Consider the following 22,992-nt stretch of genomic DNA (forward strand, 5'->3'; position numbering starts at 1 on the left):
CAACGGATCTAAGTCTACACATGTGTGGCCACTGGATGAACTAACCATCCTCATAGGAAAATTTCACCATTTACCAAATAATTCTCACGTGATGAACGGATCAAATCTTGCACGAACATGCTGAATTTGGCACTAGGAGAGTAGGCTGGCACAGCTAGTAATGCATGTAGACTAGATATTCCAATGCTTTACACCAATGCTAATTCCAAATGCTCCATCTTACGCGAACGATACAAAACGCATCACATGCACAATATATGACACGTGTGTAGGACATGGCGCGTCAACAACGAGGACCTTTAGTTAATTTTCATCAGATCACAATCCGGTCCTCCGTGCATACATTACAAAAATGAAAAAGAACCAACTAGTCTACATTCACACATCCACTTATATCTCATCTGATCAGAAGGCCAGTATGAAATTTACAAAAATGACATGAATTGATGGGTCCATCTGATGAACGTCCTGGATCTAACACTTATATCTGAAATTGGCACGTGTGGTGCGTTTGTATTTGGCGCTTGAAGATGGGGCGTATGGAGTTCTATTTTCTAGTTAGCTGAAATGCCCATTTTCTCACGGTCTTCTGTCGTGGGGCTGCGGGGGCAGTAACAGAAAAGAGTCTCATCGTTTTCCAAGGGTGTTTTGGTAATTCTAATACTTGGGGGGTTTATGAGGAGTTTTTGATGTTTTCTCTTCTCAGGGGCGGAAGTTGGAATATGTGGGAGGGGTTTGTATTAAAATCGGCAATTTCAAGGATTTTGGAGTGTTTTTGGTAAAAAGAAAAGGTGGGTTTTTGGGCAAACAGGTGGCTTGTTGGGGTAGAAGTTCGCAGGGGTTGACCTGAATCTGGTTTTCTATTGGGGGTGGTTTTTTGAGGGTTTTGGAAGTGGATTTTGTTCCTTTATTGGGTGGTTTTGGGAGAGTTGTTTCATGGCTTTGTTCTTACCCTTGGATTTTGAAGTTGCATTTTTTGGGTGGTTTAGAAGTGGGTTTTTGAAAGCTGCAGTTTTGGGATTGGATTTAGTGTTGGGTAGGGGTGTATTGGGCTGAGATTGGTGGTTTTGAAGAGCATTTGGGTGGTTTTTCTGGTTTTTTGGTGGTTTTATAGTTGGAATCTGTAGATTTTGCGTTGAATTGGGTATTCGGTAAGGTGGTGTTTGGAAGAAGTATTTGGGTGTTTTAAAGTTTTGGTGGTTTTGGGGCTGAAATTTGTAGCTTTTGTCTTGAATTTGGTATTGGGTAAGGGTGTTTTGGGCTGAGATTGGCAGTCTTTTGGGTGGTTTTGGGGAGAAGCGTTTGGGTGGTTTTCTGGTTTTTTAGAAGTGGGCTTTGAGTTTTAGGGTGGTTTTAAGACTGAAAATTGTAGTTTTTCCCCTCGAAATTGGTGTTGGGTTTGTGCAGTTTGGATTAGATTGACATTTTTTGAGAACGGATTTACAGGGCATGCTCTTTGCTACAAGTTAGAGTGAGATAATGTCTTTTTAAAGATGGGTTTAGGGGTGAATTTGTTGGTGATTTTAAATTTTTTTGTTTGTTCTTGGGATTGAATTGGGGTTGGAATTTCAGGACTTCAGGGGCTCTTATGGCCTGAGGTCAGTTCTTTTTGTAGAATTTATAGGCCTTAAACATCCATTGTATTTGCTGGATTTTGTTGAAATGGCTTGCATGAAGTTGGGATCGAAAGCTGATGCATTCCGACGACAGGGGCAGGCCTGGTATGTCGATTCCTCCCTGCATCTTTTCGATCTATGTTTTCTTATTTGTTTGAATTTATGTTAACTTCTATGTTGAGATGAGATTGTTTTTACTTGGAGTTGCATGCCCTTCTGTTTTTTGGATTTTGTTCTGCATATGTATTCGGTCTAGGTAGACACACACGATGGCTGCCTACATGAGATCTTTGTTCTTCATCTGGTGTGGCCCATATGCATGTGCTGTGGCACAAAAAAGATAAAAAAAGAAGAAGAGAAAAAAGGCTGGTCTGCTTATCAGGTGGGCTGTGGGCAATTTATCTCAAAGAAAAAGGACGGTCAAAATAAATTCACTGACGCGAGTTTGATTTCCGTCCTCATTCTTTACCTAATGCACGTGGTTTGTGGGAGATTGCGTGCATCCACAGGGATTAGTCTCTTCTTAAAAAAAGGGGTGGGGATACCCGTCATTATAAAAAATAAAATAAAAATTGAAAGTGGTCTGCATCTGTCATCTGTCATCTGCTTCTGGCCCACTTTATTAGCTGAATGGGCTGATTTCCAGGCCAGCGCACATTCATGGTGGGCCCACCTGATGAACGCCGGTCAAAATAAATTGACAGTGGTATACATCTGTCATCTGCTTGTGGCCCACTTTATAAACTGAATGGGCTGATTTTCAGGCCACTGCACAATCATGGTGGGCCCACCTGATGAATGGCCTGGCTCTCACACGCACGTGCCACGTTGGTATATGTGGGGAGAGTGGCATATGAAATTGAATTCCTGTGAGTGCCATAGCAGCACTCTTCTGGGTACAGAGCTATTCTCCTCCTTTGTGGTGTTGGTTTGTTTGGTGTTCATTTGGAACTGTGATGAGTGTTATGGTAGGGATGGGCTATGTTGGCACATGCGGGAGTGCAGTGGTTGAGCTATAGACACATTGATGCAACTAGGTCAATAAAGAAACTAATTGTAATGAAATTCAATATACCAGATTGAAAGTTTGAATCACATGAGAAAGAAGCAGTGACTATGAGAAGCTCAATAACTCTCTAGTATTGTGCTTGAGATCACAAATGCCCCTCAACACCACTACTGTAGAGAAGCGAATAAATTTTTCTCAAAGAAGAAATCTCATTCAACTATCTTACTTCTTATGACCTGTGAATTATTGATAAGGAGAAGCTTGCTAGATTTTCTTATTGAGAAAATCCCTAGCACAATTTAGGGAATCTAAAAAAAGAATTCCTTGCTAGCCAAGATCTCTAAAATAATAAACCTATAAGTAGAAAATCTAATAAAATATATTTCCTAACATAGAAACAATAAAGGAGACTAGAAACAATTTAAAAAAGGAAATTCGGCCTTTTCTTGTGCACATGTGTGGAGCGTGCATGTGTGGGATTGGGTTGCGATGGCATCACATGTCCAGAATCAGCAAACTCATATAATAGTAAATCATTGGTTTTCATCATATCATCATCCTAGCTTTTGCCTAGCTGTTTGGGGGCCGCTTCTTCAAATTTCGTTTCCATCGCAAGATCCGAAGCAAGAAGAGATGATTTGGTCAGAAAAAAAAGTTTAATGGCCTTCTGCCCACATCACTTCACTCTTCCTACCTTACCCCAGCTTCGGACAGGTAGACGTGTTGATTCCAAGAATTGTTCTCGTATAGCTATGGAACCATCTTCATATTGCCATTTCTGAGGTTGTCATGTGAGCCTCTGTCCATGTCTAGCATACTGCATACAAGTATAAGGCTTGGATTGCAAGATGTGTCATTGCTCCGAATCCTATTCCATATTCTACTGTGACGCTATGAACTGGTAAGAATTTTCTGTACCTTATTATGGTGAAAATTTTTATGTGGGGCCCACCTACAATCACCATGATTGTGACTATTGGATGGGAGGGTTCCACCATGAATTGCATATGACCCAGAAATTATCCTGGTTGGATGGTCATAACCATTCGAACAAGTGGCTGCAAAATGATCTGCAAAATGATCATCATGTAAGCCTTATCCCAACTAATTGGGTTCAACTACATGAATCCTATTCCACCATTTCACTTAGCGCAGATCATGTCCTCATTAACACCATGGGTTTTCAAGTCTTTTGTTACTACTTCCACTCGCATCCTTTTGGCCCTTCCCCTTGCCCTTGTAGAGCCTTCAAGTTGAAGCCACTCACACCTAACTGGTGCCGTTCTTGGTCTCTGTTACATTGACCAAACCATCGAAGTCTACTTTCCCGTATCTTCTTACCTATTCGGTGGTACTCCTAAGTTCTATTGACTGAAGAATGGATGGCAAGAGTAAAAAATGGGCTTAGCATCTGTTTTGCAGCATTTTGAAGAATAGCCCTGATCATCCAGTCAGGTTGATTTTTGTGGTGTGTGCAATCCATGGTGGATTCCTCCTATCCAATGGTGTTTAGTAATCATTGATTGCCCACAAGAGCCCCCCCCCCAAGACGAGAAGTTTTACTTTATTTAGGGGTGGCAACAGGCTGTTAGGTCCAAGGCTCAAGGCATGCATGGGCCTTACCTGGCCAAGTCAACCAATGGGGCCCATGTTTCAGTCATCCAGACTGCTGAACTTGTCCGATGGAGAATTCCAAAAAAATATCCGGGGTTAGATGCTCCTAACCCTTTGATCAAGAACCCACAAACAAACAGTTAAGAAAGAAATGCATCAATGGTCACATATTTGTCTTTTGGATCTTCAAATCTGGGATATTTTTGGATCATCCCCCATCTGCATTTGGTATTATAACATCTATGGTCTTGATCAATTAATGATGGGGTCCCAATTTTACAAAAAATGAGGGGAAAAAAGAACTTCTCAAAGGCCTTTTCCTGCTGCAACTCTTGAAGGTCCAACCTAAAACTTTGAGTCTAGTGAGGAAATGTTTACACCTAACACTGCAGGCAGGCCTCCACACAGGAAGGTTAGGATCATCTAATGGTCTGCTTTTTGTCTTTTTGGGCCATACTCTGCGACTGTCCTTGTTGAGGCCCTCTTGATGGATGGTTTGAACCTCATTCGCACGTGCCATCAGAAGGGGATTCAGAATCAATGTACATCGCATGCATACCATAAAGTCAGCCCGAGCCCAGGCCACTGGTCTAGCTAACAAGTCCATGCCTGGCCCAAAGCTGGTTGGCCTGGCCTATCACTACCCTTAAGCATATTAACCAAGAACTCATACTTGATAATTGCTCTTCTACTGGGGTGTTACCCATGTGGTTCATATCTTTGGTCTTCTATATCTTGCAGGTTCTGTACAACTGGCCTACCTAGCGATGTTATTGTCGAAGTTGGAGAGATGTCCTTTCATCTTCACAAGGTTAGTTCTTTTCCATGTATCATGTGGATCATATTTTTAGGCCTTTAGGTGCATGCCCCTTATAATGTTGTTTGGACTAATATGATGATCTCGAAACATATCATAATAAATTATATGGAAGTTATTGATAACTTGATAAGTAATGCTCCAATGCTTTCAGAACATTAGTTATAGTGCTCCGAGTTGCATCGGGTTACTTGGACAGTCCAACAGATAGATCTAAACTGTCCATTAAGTCTAGGGCACATCTCAAGGGCTATGTAAAAGTAAGACTGATTGGATGATCAAATCCATCCTATATTTGGCCCTTTTTTTGTGGCCATCCTTTTTCCAACCCACAAATGGGATGGATAGGACTGCCTAAATGATTCTTTAGAATCACAAGCAATCCTTGATGGGAACTATCAGATAGATGGATCAAATTGTTAGTTAGTAGTTTTGTACATATGATCTTGATCGTCCATATTAAAGGCCATTGATCAGATGGTTAAGATCACCAGATTGATGTGATATTTTAATGGTGGCCCATGAAATGTGTGTTGGACTTGGACCTAATGGACAGTCTAGATTAATTGATTAGACTGTTTAAGTGTCCCAATGCAACAAGGGGCAGTGTAACTTAATAGTGCTATGAGAGCACTGGAACATCTCTCTAACTCAATAACTTATATGCAGAAGTATTCATGAAAATAAAACTTGTATGTGGAAGTGATTTCTCTTGTATCTAAGGGCTTGTGCTCCAAAAACCCATTCAAGAAAGCTGTGTGATATAAATATTCCAGAATTTCACGTCCATGTGAGATGAAAGCAATGCTCTATGTTTTATGAAGTAAACCGAAAGTTAATATTTTCTAAAGAGGTTGGATCTAGTGGGTCAAGCACTGTTTAATAAATCAAATCAATAACCCATTATTGATAGGATCTGCAAATCCATTGATCAATCCAAAGATTCCAAACTGAAACTTATCATCCATTTTATGAAACTTATCAATAACCCATTATTAGATCCCATCTTTAGAATCACAAGCAATCCTTGATGTAAAAATTACCTGTTTCTGACCATTTTGATCTGTAGATCATTCTTCTAGACTGGTAATCTGAACTTCTCTTGACCATTCAAAAGTATGATGATCAGTTGCTATGAACTTCCAATTGGTGTGTTCGGGGCTATGGCTCATCAAAGAGGTGGTCCACTGACTGGATGGTCTGACTCCATGCCCAAACTGAACTAATCACCAGTTTGTCGGGTTGCTATCGTTTACTAAATTGTCTCAACTCGCAGCACGCACTGAATTGCTAAGGCTCTGTTTGGGCAGGGGATCCTGAAAACCAAGATTACTTGGTGGGCCCCATGCCCTCCATGCAATATTTGCATTGTGAAAGTGGCACTTTCTTGAAAATTGTGATTAAGCAGTATAAGTTTAGCTGGTCAATGGCAGATTGAAGATTCTTCTCTGAATAAATGATATTATATGCTTGGCTTTGATCAATTTGCGTTGAAAATCTCATTTTTGCTTAAGAGCGATACTGCTTATTTCCAAAAGCGAGCACAGTTAATCACCCTCATAGGCATAGCATGTTTGGACGTATCCTTTCCTTTTTGTCCTGAAGTTAATGAGTTTTCTCATTGTTCTCGTAGAGATGAATTATTGTATCCTGAGAGTTAGCAAAATTTTTTTGCTGATGAGCAGGATCCATACATGTGAGGCCCATAATTTGGTGATCCAAGACGGTTCATCTGTGAATGGATATGGGATGCCCAGAAAGTCTCCCAGACTGGAAGATCCCAACCGTTTGATTGGTTGCCTACAAATAGAGTTAAAATCATAATACAGTATTCTTTCTCGGAAAAAAAGATAAAAGATGAAAGCCTTATGAAACTTAGGTTCCCGAGTCTCGGAGGTTTTGGAGAGCTCACTCATCAACGGTGAGGCTCATCTGACATCTGATCAACTGTCTAGATTGCCGATCCATGCACTTCGCATGTAACAAATTAGGATTGCCAGCAAACTACTCGTAGCTGACATTGCTACCTCATTCCCTTGCAGTTCCCATTGATGTCTAGGAGTGGCGTTCTCGAAAGACTGATTGGAGAGGCATCCGACAATGGAGAAGAGGACTCCATTATACGGCTTCCAGACATTCCCGGGGGTGTAAAAGCATTCGAACTAGTTGCCAAGTTCTGCTATGGCGTGAAACTAGAACTCACCTGTGCCAATGTTGTTCATCTACGATGTGCTTCCGAGTATCTTGAGATGACGGAAGAATATGGAGAGGGTAATTTGATTTCCCAGACCGAGCTCTTTCTAAACCAGGTTATTCTCCGCAGCTGGAAAGATTCGATCAAGGCCCTTCAAACGTGCGAGGATGTTCTCCCCCACGCCGAAGATCTTCACATTGTGAAAAGATGCATCGAGTCCTTGGCCACGAGAGCATGCACAGACCCAAACCTATTTGGTTGGCCCATGATGGAGCGGGGTCCAATGCAAAGCCCAGGCGGGAGCGTGTTATGGAACGGGATAAGCACGGGGGCTCGCTTGAGAAATGCTAGATCCGATTGGTGGTACGAAGATGTTTCCTCTTTGAGCTTCCCCCTTTATAAGAGGCTGATCTCGGCCATGGAATCGCGCCGCATCAAACAGGAGACCATTGCAGGTTCGCTTGCTTTCTATGCGAAACAGTATCTCCCGGGCCTCAATCGACGTCATAGCCTCGGCGAATCTAGCATCCGCCTAGCAGCCGCCCCATCTGAAGAAGAGCAGAAGCATCTGATTGAAGAAATTGATAGCATGCTGCCCGTGCAAAAGGGTGTGGCGTCGACTAAGTTCCTTGTTGGGCTACTTCGTACGGCCATGATTCTGCATGTGGGGCCGTCATGCGTGTCGAACTTGGAGAAGAGGATTGGAATGCAGCTCGACCAGGCTACCTTGGAAGATCTCTTGATGCCCAACTTCTCTTACTCGATAGAAACACTATACAATGTTGACTGTGTTCAGCGGATCCTCGAGCATTTCCTAGCCATCGATCAGTCAACTGGAGGGGCATCTCCATGTTCAGTTGAAGATGGGCAGTTGATGGGTTCTCCTTCTCTTACGCCCATAACGATGGTCGCCAAGCTCATTGATGGGTACCTAGCGGAGGTTGCACCAGACGTTAATTTGAAGCCGATGAAGTTTCAGGCTCTGGCTGCAGCTGTCCCAGATTATGCGAGGCCGTTGGATGATGGGCTTTATCGTGCAATTGACATATACTTGAAGGTAATCATTCATATACCTTGTATTTTGAATCATTTAAAGCTTGCATTGGTAGTTTATAGATAGGAGGGAAAAGCTTTAGGTGCACACCACATGACATGCACTGGGATTTAGTGCACACCCATCTCTCATCCAAAGAAGGCTGGGAATTGCAACACATTCAAAATGGAATTTGAGAATCCATTTTCAATTGCCAGTTTGACACCCGGATGGTGGGAGATTTGGTTTACACAGACTCTAGGTGCATATGATGCACTGAATTTTGACATGAAATTAGATGAAGGGTAGGGCAAAGCTACCTGGAGGGCTGGTCGCTCTATGGGAACAGCTACATGGTACCCTACTTCCTCCAATATGTAGGGCTACCTGGAGGGCCGGTCACTCTATGGGAACAGCTACGTGGTACCCTACTTCCTCCAATATGTCGGGCTGCCAATGGGCCAGGCTCAGGCCAAGCAAAATTAAAATTTTGAATAGGTCCATCCTGAACAGTTCAAAATCTGGGCCTAAGTCAACCCCAGGCCTTGCCCAGCCTGTTGACTCACTTGACAGCCCTACTAATATGTGGTATCCGGTAGGATCATGTGGGTCAATCTGGTCATAGTTGTAACATTCGGTGAGAAACTGGCTGTGTCAACTTGACCCTACGAGATTCAAGCCGAGTCACTAGCAAACTCACTCATCTCTGGGACTAAGTCTTGATGAGTTTATTTAACTATTTTTTTAGAGAGATGCTCCAGTGCAGTCAGAGCACTATAAGTTATAGTGCTCCTAGTTGTACAGGTTTCACTTAGACAGTCCAATCGATGTCCACAGCACATTTCCTGCACTACCATGCAAAAATTGCATTGGTAAGATGATCCAATCCATCTGTGATTTGGCCTTATGTCTATATCCATCCATTTCGCGATCCGTGGATGGGATGGTTATGATTGCCTAACAAAAGTAATTCTTTGGAATCATAAGCAATCCATGATGGGCCCTAAGTCGCTAACAAATGGATGAACCAAATTGTTGATTCGACCTATTTTTTGTGCAAATGATCTTGACCGTCCATATTAAAGGCCCTTATTCAAATGGTTAGTATATGTCATATTAATGTGATGTTTTCATGGTTACCTTGGAAATGTCGTTGGACCTAATGAACAGTACAGATCAATTTATTGTACTATCTAGATGTCTAGATGCAACTAGGAGCACTTAGGGCCTGTTTGATTTTTCATATCATTTGTAAATATGCTGTAAATAAGTAATTATTGCTATATGAGTTTGTTTGAAAATCCAATGGTATTTCCACCTCGAAAACAGCTGCAAAAGGCGTGACTTAAATTTGTGAGCCCCACCACGATATATGTAGCATATTCACACTGTCCATCCATTTTACCCAAATATTTTGGGCCTGAGTCAAAAATATGAGGCAGATCCAAAGCTCATGTGGCCCACATCAAAGGAAATAATGGCCTTAAAATGTCCACCGTTGAAAGCTATTTCCTTTACTGGGTCCACATTGATGTTTATTTGTTATCGAACCTGTTCATAAGTTCACACAAACATGGATAAGGGAGAAAACACAAATACCAGGTTGATCCAAAACTTCTAGGGGGCCCAAGAAGTTTTTAACAATAAGCATTCAATTCCCATTATTTCCTATTGTGTGGTCCACTTGAGCTTTGGATCTACCTAATTTTCGAGCTCATGCCTTAAAATTAGCTGACATGGCGGATGGACGGTGTGGATAAGACACATACATCACAGTGGACCCTACATTTATTTCACACCTGTTCTCGATTTTAAGTGTTTCAAAAGCAAGTGTCAACGTCAACATTGGGAATGATGTGGTAATTACTTAGGTAATTAATTATTACCTATTTACAGTGTATTTACATGTTATCTGAAAAATCAAACACGCCCTTAGTCTTTAGAGTGTCAGTATCGTTATATGTATCATTTAGCGGGGATACGGAAACATGCATCAATATCACTGATATTATTGCTGATACTCGGAAAAAAATATTGCTAATTGAGGGAAACATCAGGGGAAAGGTGGAATTTTTTATTGAAACTTGAGGAGATACATGTGTACACACACATATAATGAGTTTCCATTTTATTCCTAAGTGCTACGTGTGGTGCATGAGAGGGGCTGAGACGTAGATCGCCTACTCTATTCCCCATTCGCCTTAAGGGCCTGTTTGATTTTGAGGGAATAGGGAAATACCCTTGAAAAAGGTCATTATTACCTTTTTCCCATGTTTGGAATTTCAAATGCATTTTCTTCTCGAAAATTGGTCCGAAAAAGCTGACTTGCATTTTTGGACCCCACTGTGATGTGAATGACATATCCACACCATCCATCTTTTTTATCAGGAGATTTTAGGGCCCAAGTCCAAAATTGAGACAAATTCAATGCTCAAGTGGCCCATATCATAGGAAACAATGGCCTTAAACGTCCGCCATTAAAAGTTATTTTGTTTATTGGGCCCACATTAATGTTTATTTGTCATCTAACCTGTTCATGAGGTCATAAAAACATTGATAAGGGGTAACAAAAAATATCAGCTTCAGCCAAAACTTCTACGGGCCACATAAATTTTTATACGGCAAGCATTCAATTTCCACTGTTTCCTGTGGTGTGGTCCACTGGAGCTTTTGATCTGCCTCATTTTTGGGTTCATGGCCTAAATCAGGCTGGCGTATAGGATGAACGGTGTTGATACATCACGTACATCACAGTGGGCCCTATATTCATTTGGCAGCCATCCTCAATTTTAATGCCAAAAAGCTAAGCCGTCAACACTGGCACAGGAAACGATGGGGTAATTCCTGGCAAGTAATTATTACTTATTTACCAGGGAATTACCATTTACTTCAAAAATCAAACAGGCCCTAATAGTATGGGGAAGATTTATCGTATTCTTTGGGTCACCTTGGGTGATGTCGGGTTTGATTACCAAAGGTCCCATTTACATGGCCTAGCGAAGAACTAAAGAAAAAAGAGGTCAAATGGTGGAAACTAATGACAATGGCGGTATTATGGCTACACTTCCAAGACCAAAGTGAATTGGAAATGGATGATAAGAGGGCAAAAATGAATGTAGTTTGGTGGATTTCTTGTTTAAAAGATTTGTATCTAGATGATGGGCCCATCATAGCTGGAATGTAATATTGTTGTAAGTAGGAGCCTCTGGGCTTTTCACATTAATAAAGAAATAGTTAATTTTCAAAGAAAAAAAGTGGTCAGAAAAAAAACAGTACAAAACTAAATATTTAAATTTTTAGCCAATCAATAAATTGGCCAACACTCATCGATATATAAAATTTTCACATTAATTAACAATGAAAAACACATTTTCTAATATAAAAATGGAGAAAATGGGATTAACCTAATGCCCTCTATTTTCCACTTAAATGTTAATATTCTTCGCTACAAATCAATGTTAATGCATGATAATCATGCCTAGACATGGATTTCCAGTGAGATCCATGCTAATATTTGGAAAAAAAAAAAAGAAGAAGAAGTTTCTGTGGATTTTTCGTCAACTTTAAGTTCTGGTCCATTTCTAATTTGAGGTAAGATTTCTCTCCCAAATCCAAACTCTAATTCAATGAAAATCAAGAGTGATTGAAATTACTTAAGGAACAACCCCCCCCCAACAAAAATGGAGATTATTTTTTTTTTTTAAATTTGTCCCAATTTCCTATATATTTTCGTCTATTTATGGATGTTTCGTTGGCATTGAGGATATTATCGTTGGTATTAGGGATATTATTGTTGGCATCGCCAATACTAGAGAACTTTTATAAGGAATACTTCTCAAGATATCACTAGTATTGATAACATCATCAAAATATTGATGATATTTTTTTAAAAGGCAAAATATCACCGATGTCATAAAAAATATCAGCAATGTTTGGTAAATTTAAAAATGGCAACGGTTTTGATATCCTAGGGATACCAATAATATTAGTGATATTATCAATAATATCGTTGATATTTAGAACATTCGGAGCACTATGAATTATAATGCTCCAAGAGCACTAGAGCATTCTTATTTTGTTATTCATAACTATTTTAAATATATTTTGTTAATCATTAAATACCGAGTCAAGTGAAGACTATTGAATTTTCTTTAGTTAGCCCGATCTAGCTAGAGATTGTATTGAGTTGAATTTTTAACTTTGTGAATTGTTGCGCCCATGGTATTAAAAAATAGTTATGTTATCACCATATCAGGTGTTACATTGAGGAAATGGTCATCCTCAACATTGAGTTGAGTTTTTGGCCTTTTGAATTGCTGCACCCGTGGTATTAAAAAAAAAGAAAAGAAAGAAGCTCATATTATGCCTATTTCGGTCATTATGCAGAGGAAACAGTCACCCCCATTATCCTTAAAAAAAAAAACTAGTCACCCCCATTATGCAATACAAGGGTGAATTGTTCTGTTACGAAAAAAGGGGCGATATCGGCACTGTTATGGAGCCAATATGTTGTTACAGGCCGACACGCCCATTGAAGGCCTGTTTTGAAATTTTATCTCATTTTCGATTTTTTATTCATTCCAACCATTTGGAAATCTTAGAAATAAACTAGATCTAGGCCAATTTTGGGGATCAAAACACAAAATTTGAGTGATATTCAATGAACCGAAGCAGAGTGGACCATATTGAGAAATATTGAAAGAAGGGGAGTTTTGTAACAGACTATTAGATAGCGCTTGATTGTTATCAACCTATGTAGTTGTACTCTATTACATTGTGCCTATGTGAGTTTTGTGTTGTTGTTGCCTGTCCTTAGCCTGGATAAAGGAGGGTTGCATTAGGTGTCAAACTTATGCCATAACTTTCATCATGAATCCAAATAATATGGCATTCCAAACTCATGTTAGGGCCAATGTTTTAAGTATTGACGAAATCGGCTGATATATCGCACGATATATCTTGTATCCCACCTGTGCGATATGAAACACACAAGTAGTAGGATATATCCCACATGTTCAATCCGGTGAGCATTTTCGATTTTCGATCATTTTTCTGTAAATCTTGTTAAATCAATATCAAATTGTTAAAAATCCATGATTTTTTTTTCTTTCATGTTTCACATGAAAAATCATGGATTGAGAGCTTCAATTTCGAGATTTGGAGAAGATGGGCCGAGTTGCGAAAAATTGAAAAAATAAAAATAACTTTCCAATTTTGCGTAAATCAGTTGCAATGTGTGTCCAAACATAAAATCAAACATGTATGTAACCTGATCTAACGATTCTTCTTTTGCTTTTGAAAGTATTGCTTGTGTTTCCACACGTCTTTTTACATTTATAAATTATATGAATAGACTTTGAACATACTTGCATCAATTCAATTAGACAGCGTATAGATTAGGACCCCATACAAAGAAAACTCATTATGTGCACTTTTTTTTTTTTCCTGTTATGTATTGATTTATAAGTGTGTATTGATATCTTTTTAACGATCCCTCAAGCTTCATTGAAAAAGTCGACCAATTTCCCAATGTTTCCCCATGTTTTCAACAACCACGATACATATGCAATACAACCGATATATCTCATGCGATAACCAACACGTATCCGTTATCTATATCCCATGGGTGCGATATGTAACCCGATACCGATCTTTCAAACATTGGTTAGGACTTTCCTTGTATGCAACGTGTTGCATTAGAAGTTTGGTGTTAAGAGAAATAGGCAAGAGTTGGCTATGGCATTCCTCGGAAGTGACACGCCATAACAATGCTCAATTATTGTGAGAAGTAGGCAAGGGTTCCTGCATCATTTTGGATGTGTCCAGGTAAAGAAGCTAGTCCCTATTCTCTCGTCGCATGGAATATAGGAACATTGACAAGTAAGAGTATGGAGTTAGTAGATACGATAAAACACAAGAGAGTTAATATAGTTTGCTTTTAGGAGACTAGGTGGAAATGGGTCAAAATTGGAGAAACTGATGGATATAAACTTTGGTATATAGGAAAGTACCATAGTAGAAATTGGGTAGGAGAGTGGTAGATGAAGATTTAAAGGATAAAGTTGTAGATGTTAGGAGAGCAAATGATAGTACTTATATTAATAAAACTTGTGTTAGGAGAGGAGATGATTAATGTTATTGTTGCATATGTACTGCAAGTAGGGGTAGAGGATAAAGTCGAGACAATTCTGGAAGGATATGGATGGACTAATGCAAGGAATTCTTGACGGGGAGAGGATATTCGTAGGAGGAGACTTAAATGGTTATGTAGGAAAAGAAAGTAGAGAATATGAGAGCGTACATGGAGGATATGGTTTTGGGCAAAGAAATGAGATGTGAGATGCTATTCTTGATTTTGATGGTATACAATCTAGCTTTAGCAAACAGATACTTTAAGAAGAGAGATGAACATTTAGTAACTTTCAAAAGTCGATCATATGCAAGCCTAATGGATTTCTTTCTACTTAGGTAACCAAAACGATCAATATGTAAAGATTGTAAGGTTATATTAGGAGATTCTGACTGCACAACATAGGTTAATGGTTATGGATGTCTATATTAAAGTATGGAACAAAAGGAGTACAAGTAATAGGTGTCCAAAGATTATATGGTGGAATTTACAAAGGAGAGAAAACAATGTTATTCTGAAATAAATTAATGGAAAAAGAAAAGTGGAATGTTGAGGAAGTAAATATTATGTGGAATGAGATGGTTGAGTGCATTAGGAAAGTGGCAAAAGATGTTCTAGGAGTATTACGTAAAGAGAAACATTAATCATACAAGTAAACTTGTTGGTGGAATTACGATGCACAAAAAGCTATTAATGAGAAATATTCATTTTCCAAAAGCCTATTGGTGGACTAGAAATGCTGAAAATTTTGAACAATATAAAAATACCAAAAGATTGTTGTGAAAGTAGTGAGGCTAAAGTTAAGGCCTATGATGATCTTTACAATAAATTTGGGACAAGAGAAGGTAAGAAAGTTGTCTTTAAACTTGCAAAAATGAGAGAGAGGAATGGTAGGGACCTACATCACATTAAATGCATTAAGAGCAATAACCAGGGGGTTCTAGTAAAGGAAATGAGGTCAATGAAAGTTGGAGAAGCTGTTTTTAGAACTTATTAAATGACACACTTTGAGAGCATAGGGATAGAGGAAACCATAAACTCAAATCACATTTGGAGACTAGAGATACTTTCGTAGAACCAACACAATTGAAGTGGGTTTTTTTTTTTTTTTCTTAATTTAAAATTTATTTTAATTTTAATTTTTTTTTGAGTTGAAGTGAAAAAAGCTTTGAGAAAGATGAAAACAAAAAAAAAAAGAAAAAAAAAACCCTTATGGTATTCCAATAGAGAGTATATGGGAGATACTGGGTAATGTTGGTTGGCAAGGTTGTTCAATAGGATTGTGAGAACCAAGAAAATGCTAGACGAATGGAGAAGTACCGTTGTACTTAAAAAAAAAAAAAGAGTTAAGTGAAAAAAAGCTTTGAGAAAGATGAAAACAGAAAAAGCCCTTGGACCATATGGTATTCCAATAGAGAGTATATGGGAGATACTGGGTAATGTTGGTTAACAAAGTTGTTCAACAAGATTGTGAGAACCAAGAAAATGCTAGATGAATGGAGGAGAAGTACCGTTGTACCTATTTATAAGAATAAAGGAGAGATACAGAGTTGCACTAACTATTGTGGTATTAAACTTTTGAGCCATAACATTAGGAGAGTGATTGAGCAAAGACTAAGGCATCGGATGAATGCATTAGAAAGTTAGTTTGGTTTCTTGCCTGGGAGGTTTATCACTGATGCTATATTTGTAAGACACTTGATGAAGAAATATAGGAAAAGGAGGAAGGATATCCACATGGTCTTTGTTGACTTGGAGAAAGCATAAGATAGGGTCCCTAAAGAATTAATTTGGTGGTTTTAGAAAGAAAAAAGTTTCAAGGAGTTTCAAGAGGATATATTTGACATGATTAAGGATATGTATGATGAGGGGGTAACAAATGTGAGGACCACTACTAATGGAGAGAAAAGTGAGTTGCCAATTACCCTAGTCTTGCACTAGGGGTTGTCATTAAGCCCATACCTATTCACATTGGTTATGGATATTGCTTTGAGTATTGGCATTCTTATGTGTATCAATGATCAGGGATACGGAACCATGTATCGGTATTGTTGATATTATCACCGATACTTGGAAAAAATATTGTTATTTGTGGGGAATCATTGGGGAAATGTTAGGAAAAGGGTGGAATCTTTTAGTGAAACCTTAGGAGATGTTAAAAGATGCATGGTTAGACATTTAGGAATCACAATATTGCAAAAAACAACTATACACGGTAAGTTTCCATTTTATAAGGGCTTAACCATATGTTGTCGAAAAAATTAGTTTAAAAATAAATATATAAAATTTGTAGACAATTAATGGATTGGTGAACACTCCTTAATGTATAACGTTTTCACATTAATTAACAGTGGAAAACATATATTTTTTTAGAAGGAAAAACATATATTTTTAAAGATAAAACTGAAAAAAATTAGGATTTCACCAAAATTTCTCACTCCTTACATAAATGTTAATTTTTGTCGCCACAAATCCATGTCATTGCATGAGAACCATGCATATACATGGATTTGCATTGCGATCCATGCTAATTTTTGAAAAACAAAAAGTTTCTATAGATTCTTTGTCACTTCTGAGTTCTGGACCGTCCTCATTTTGAGTCAAGATCTCTCCCAAATCCAAACTTCTCTTCAATAAAGGATTTAAAATTAGGACTAAAATAGAGTATCTGGAGTGCAATTTTAGTAACAATAGAGTAAAAAATGAGGAATAGTTTAGATTGTTGACCAAGAAGTTTGCCAAAATGATCACTATCAATGTGTTGGGTCAATGATTCATGAGAGTGGAGAGATTGAGAAGGATGTTGCTCATAGAATTCAAGTTGGGTAGAAGAAATGGAGGTGTGCCTCTGGAGTCTTATTTGATCATCGTGTACCTGTCAAACTGAAAGGGAAAATTTGTAGGAAAGCTATAAGACAAGCCATACTTTATGGGACAGAATGTGGGGCAGTTGAGGAACAACATGTTCAGAGGATGAGTGTAGCTGAAATGAGGATGTTGAGATGGATGAGTGGCAAGACAAGGAAGAATAAAAGTAGAAATGAATTCAGTTAGGGGAACTTAGGAGTAGCACCAATAGGTAATAAGATGAAGTAGACTTGGATGGTTTAGTGATGTGCAATGGAGACTGAGAATTGCATCGATTAGGAGGAGTTCGTACAAGTTGAAGACCCAAAAGAACATGGGTGGAGGTGGTAAGAAAAGACTTGATGACCTATGGTTAACTAAAGTTATGGCCCTTGATAGTGTGTAATGGTGTTAAAGTATTCATGTAGCCAACTCCAATTAGTTGGTATAAGGCTTAGATGATGATGATGATGAAGTAAATTGAGAGGTTGAGTTCCTCATTCATCCCGAGCAGGGAACTTCCTTGCGTGGAACTTAGTAAATGTTAGGCCGATGGTCGCTCTATACAAGCCATTGGTCTGACCGCCCCATCTTGGATGGAACATTCCTAGACTACCCTCTCAATTGGTCAATTCTATCCTTCCTGCTGTTGGCATGCAAGGTTAAAAAGAAATGCACAAATGAACCACATTCAATGGAGGAAAGACCAAAGATTCGATGGGTGAGATCTTCCAATTTGGGGGATTTTGGGGCCATCCATGATGGGGGTTGTCGGATCAATGGCTTAGATAGAGCAACCATGAGTCCCACGTTAATGCAGGGGCATTTCATATCAGGCTCGAGTGGGGTAGCCCATGGGATGTGGGGACACACTTGGGGTGAGCGGCCCATGTGATTAGCGGCCCACGAGCCCACAAGTGGGGTTTGGCCGAGGTCCTAACCCATGAGATGTGGGGCTTGGGTTGATGAGGTAATGGGATTAATTCGCCATATTCTAACAGTTCGAGCTTTTAGAGTAAGTGATTAATTGTCCTGCATCAATTTGGTATCAAAGCGGGAGGTCTCGTGTTCGAGATTCCTCACCTTGGGTGATTAATGCAGGGGCATTTTCACACCGGACTTGAGTGGGGTAGCTCATGGAATGCGGGGACACACTCGAGGTGGGTGACCCATGTGATTTGGGGCCCACGGGGGAGTTCTCGTGTTTGAGACTCCTCACCGGGGATGATTAATGCAAGGGCATTTCACACCGGGCTCAAGTGGGGTAGCCCGTGGGATGCGGGGACACACTCGGGGTGGGCGGCCCATGTGATTTGGGGCCCACGAGTCCATTTGGGGGGTTTGGCTGAGGTCCTAACCCATGAGATGTGGGGCCTGAGCTATGAGATAAAGGGATTAATTTGCCATACTCTAACAGTTCGAGCTTTTAGAGCAAGTGGTTAATTGTCCTGCATCACACATCTACCAGCTAAGTTCCAAACAGGGACTTCCCTCTTCGGAACAATCAGAGAACCCGGCCTCATAAATTGATATTGTAATTTATACATGAGATGATGAGTGTTATTGCTATAGATCCCACATGCATAGTTTTATATTATAGGCATGCTTTTGCTTTAAATAAAAAGTATAAATCTTTACATTCTAAACATAAAAGTTACATTACAACTTAATCACCACTAAGAGTATAGAACCATAATCTCAGGTCGGTAAATAGAGTGTTTCCTATCACAACTGAGCCACAGATTTGGAAAGGAAAGCATTGGGGGTTAGCAATATAGGTAACATTAGTGTAAAGCTTGCCGTATGCATGTATAAATAGTAATAATGGGTGCAACTCAGGTGGGTCGGTCGTCTGGTGAGTCAACCCAAACCCAACCCATTGTGAAGAGTTGGTCCCAGGCCTGACCTGACCCAAGACCCAATTGAGCTTACCCAACTTGAGCCCAACCTAAGGTATCGAATACTCAACCCTAACACAACTCAGGTCAGGTTGGGTTAACACCAGCAACTAGTAAGCTAATACAAAAGATACACTTTGAAATTTCTAGTTCCAGAGGTATTAAAGCCATTACTCCACTAGTGTTTCTCATATATAATTATGCAAGTTGGGTTGGGTTGCTGGAGAGTTCAACCCAAGCCCAACCTCTCCTAGGGTCACGTTGAGGATTTCTAGCTGGAGTCCAACCCCACCTGCTCTGGCATAAGTTTGGATTGAGCTAGTTAATGCAGGGGTATTTTCACACCAGGCTTGAGTGGGGTGGCCTGTGGTGTGCAGGGGCACACTCGGTGTGGGCGGCCCTTGTGAGGTGAAACCCATGTGATGTGGGGCCCACGAGGGGGTTTCGGCCGAGGACTTAACCCATGGGATGTGGGGCCTGGGCTATGAGACAAAGGGATTGATTTGCCATGCTCTATCAGTTCGAACTTTTAGAGCAAGTGGTTAGTTGTTCTGCATCAAAGTGGTATCAGACAGGGAGGTCTCGTGTTCGAGACTCCTCACCAGGGGTAATTAATACAGGGGCTATTAGCTATGAGCTAAAGGGATTGATTCGCCGTCATGCTCTATTAGCTATGAGATGAATGGATTGATTTGTCACGCTCTATCAGTTCGAGCTTTTAGAGCAAGTGGTTAGTTGTCCTGCCCAAGTCGCGTGCCTAACACCTGATGTCCATGTAATCGGTTAGAAAAGAAACACGTTTAGGACCTGACTTAGAAGTAACACTGCTCCATAATTTAAATTTGAAGACTGGAGCTAGAACTACTGTTTTGACTCTCTTTTCCAGCCCCCTGTTAATACAGGGTAAACATTGTTCTGTCCAGCATTTGCTCCCACCCAAACACCTCTTTACAAGTGGACCCACCTTTTTTGTGATCCAAGTTATTAAACTAATGGGCCTTATGCTGCACAGTAGTTACCCCAAAGCTCTCCCATGTTGGAGAATCTTTACCATCCTGTTGGGCCCCATTGAATTTAGACTGTCATTTCTGCTTGTTTATTTTCAATGGATGGCTGGGATTGTCTAATAGGGGAGGATATTGGAGCATGGCTTTTCCCATGATGTGACTCAATGGATCAATGGCTTAGGATATGGAAACAATGGCCGCATAGTTGTCACTTTTACCATATAGGGTCAACTAGAAAATGATGTTCCAATCAAGTATCATATATATGATCTTTGTCGATCTATGCCTTTCATTGGTTAATTCATTTTCCTGTTCTCAACCTATTCTTCCGATGTTAAGCTCTGCATCCATTAATTTGCAGGCCCACCCATGGCTGACGGACCCTGAGAGGGAACGGCTTTGCAGGCTGATGGACTGCCAGAAGCTCTCCTTGGAAGCCTGCACCCATGCTGCTCAGAACGATAGGCTCCCACTCAGAATCATTGTCCAAGTCCTGTTCTTTGAACAGCTCCAACTACGGACGTCGATCGCAGGGTGCTTCCTGGTCTCCGATAACCTTGATGGTGGGTCGCGCCCATTGAGGGGCGGCCTCACAGGGGGACCTGGCGAAGGTGGCGGGTGGGCCATGGCCGTAAGAGAGAACCAGGCGTTGAAGGTGGGAATGGACCACATGAGGATACGGGTGTCAGAGCTTGAGAAGGAGTGCATGAGCATGCGGCAGGAGATTGAGAAGTTGGGCAAGGGTAGGAGCATGTGGGCCAGCGGGCCAAAGTTCGGGCTCAAGCAGATGTGTAGCGCACAGGCAGGGTCCGTTAGTGATCAGGGTGCCAAAAATGGCAAGGTTGAGAAGGTGAAGGACAGGCATCAAGGGAAGCAAAAGAAGAAGAAGTTATCTCCAGATGGGTAAACCTTTGATTTTTAATTATTTTTTTTTGCTGATTGATTGATTCACGAGTCTTGTTAATTCCACATGTACCTTTGCATTTGCATGATCCAAGCTGATCATTAGGTGGGCCGCATTGGTTAGCTGACCTGCAACAAGAATCAGGTCGTCTAACAAGTGGGCATTGAATGTGGACAGTTTGCTGATTTCATAACCATCCATTTTCTTGCACATATGTGGCCCGTCTAATGAGTGGAATGGCCCCTTTTTTTGGGCTAGTGCATCTGGACAATGGGGTGCCACTTGATGAACGGCTGGGATCGTGTGGAGGTGCGTGTGGAACGAGCAAAACTCTTGATTACATTCCAGACTCAAAACTGTGAATGTCATGTGCTATTGTGGGATGTTCGTGTAACTTATGCTGCTTTGTAACAGTAATGAAAGATTCAAAAGATCCTAGCTCTCCAATCCTTAGCTCCTATCCTTTCCGTTTCTTCTATTTTCTTTCCTTCTGAAAATAAAAATAAAAATTCTTCGCTCTTTCAGTTTTTGGGTATCATTTAGGTATTAATTCTTGTGTTGTTTGATACTCTGGCTGCATGTGGGTAAATATGCGGGTGCTCAGAAATTGTAGATGAGGTATCTGATTCCCCCAACAATTTTACTGTGATTCGTGGACACCTTTTTGTTGAAATTGGACTGTTGGATATTTATTGTTTTTAACCGTCCAATATGTGTCCTCCAATCTGATCCTTAGATATGATCAATTAAGGGTAATGTTTTGAGATGATACATCTGTACTGGGACCCATAACCATGAATAGTCTAATTTGAATTACCTCTATTCCATGTATGTAATTTCTGAGTGCCTGCGTATCATCCATCACACCCTGCGGAGTATCAAAGTTTTTAATGTTTTACAGCACTGGCCATGCCCAAAGATCTCCTTGATTGGACAATCCTAACCTTACAATTTGTGTCCTACTAGGCAATCCTCCAATGTCTGAGATTTCCAGGCGTGTTCCATCCATGGTGCGACACAAATCGACCGTTGGGCCTGGATTTCGAAATCGTAAGAAACTATATATGGAAAAAATCAATGGTGGCCCACTATAGATAGGGAATGCCCCCAAGTGGACGGTTAGTATTGTATGGCTGAATAATTATTGAACTGAAGGCAGGTTGACAACAGGTCGGGTATGTATTATACAACATTATATATTGTATGTAGTAACTGTGCATACATACCTGTGGCGTAGTCCACTCGGGCTTTATGTCTGCTTCATTTTTGGGGCTCATGCTCTAAAATGATCTGGAAGAACGAATGGATGGTGTGGATAAAACACATACCTCATGGTGGGTCCCACTGTTTTGCCATGTATACACAGTACCGAGGTCAGTCATGGGTGCGACCGGGCCTCACCCAAGACGATGCAGGCCTTACCTTGTAGCCCACCTCCGTTCATTTTGCCAGATCATTTTAGGGCATGAATTAAAAAAAATGAAGCAGATATGAATCCCAGCTGGACCATACTATAGGAAACAGTGGTAATTGAATGCCCCCACCATTAAAAACTTCCTAAGGCCCACTGTAATGTTTCCATAATGTTTGTTTGCCATCCAATCTGTTGATAAGGTCATGAAGGGGAAAAAAAATCAGCTTGATTCAAAAAAAAGAGTCGTGGCCATAAGAATTTTTTAGTGGTCAATCACCACCTGTTCTTATGATATTGTCCACCTGAGATTTGAATCTGCTTCCCTGAAATGATCAGGCAAAATGAATGGACGGGATGATGTAGAATACATGAATCAAGGTAGGCCTCACCGCACCTAATTCACTTCCGCAATCCGATTCAAAAGAGAAGTAAACATGGTCACAGGAAATCACTGTGGTCGGAATCCATGTGTGATTACAGGGATGATGGTGAGAAATCCACCCGATCCA

The 22,992-nt window shown here is 40.4% G+C and overlaps 1 protein-coding gene across 1 annotated transcript; it reads left to right on the forward strand.

Moving 5' to 3' along the window:
* The first annotated feature begins 627 nt into the window (after window positions 1-627).
* On the forward strand, window positions 628-21,584 carry LOC131243645 (BTB/POZ domain-containing protein At1g30440-like). The gene is made up of 4 exons (XM_058243137.1): window positions 628-1,721; window positions 4,981-5,050; window positions 7,099-8,307; window positions 20,527-21,584. The coding sequence occupies exons 1-4, from the start codon at window positions 1,663-1,665 to the stop codon at window positions 21,070-21,072; spliced, it is 1,884 nt and encodes a 627-aa protein (XP_058099120.1). The 5' UTR covers window positions 628-1,662; the 3' UTR covers window positions 21,073-21,584.
* The last annotated feature ends 1,408 nt before the right edge of the window (window positions 21,585-22,992 follow it).

This window comes from Magnolia sinica, chromosome 1, assembly GCF_029962835.1.
Source record: "Magnolia sinica isolate HGM2019 chromosome 1, MsV1, whole genome shotgun sequence".
Lineage (NCBI taxonomy): Eukaryota > Viridiplantae > Streptophyta > Magnoliopsida > Magnoliales > Magnoliaceae > Magnolia > Magnolia sinica.

Coding starts and splice junctions, on each gene's coding strand:
- LOC131243645 (XM_058243137.1), top strand. CDS start 1,663: ATGGCTTGCATGAAGTTGGGATCGAAAGCTGATGCATTCCGACGACAG. Junction 5,051..7,098: donor TGTCCTTTCATCTTCACAAG/GTTAGTTCTTTT, acceptor ATTCCCTTGCAG/TTCCCATTGATGTCTAGGAG. Junction 8,308..20,526: donor CAATTGACATATACTTGAAG/GTAATCATTCAT, acceptor ATTAATTTGCAG/GCCCACCCATGGCTGACGGA.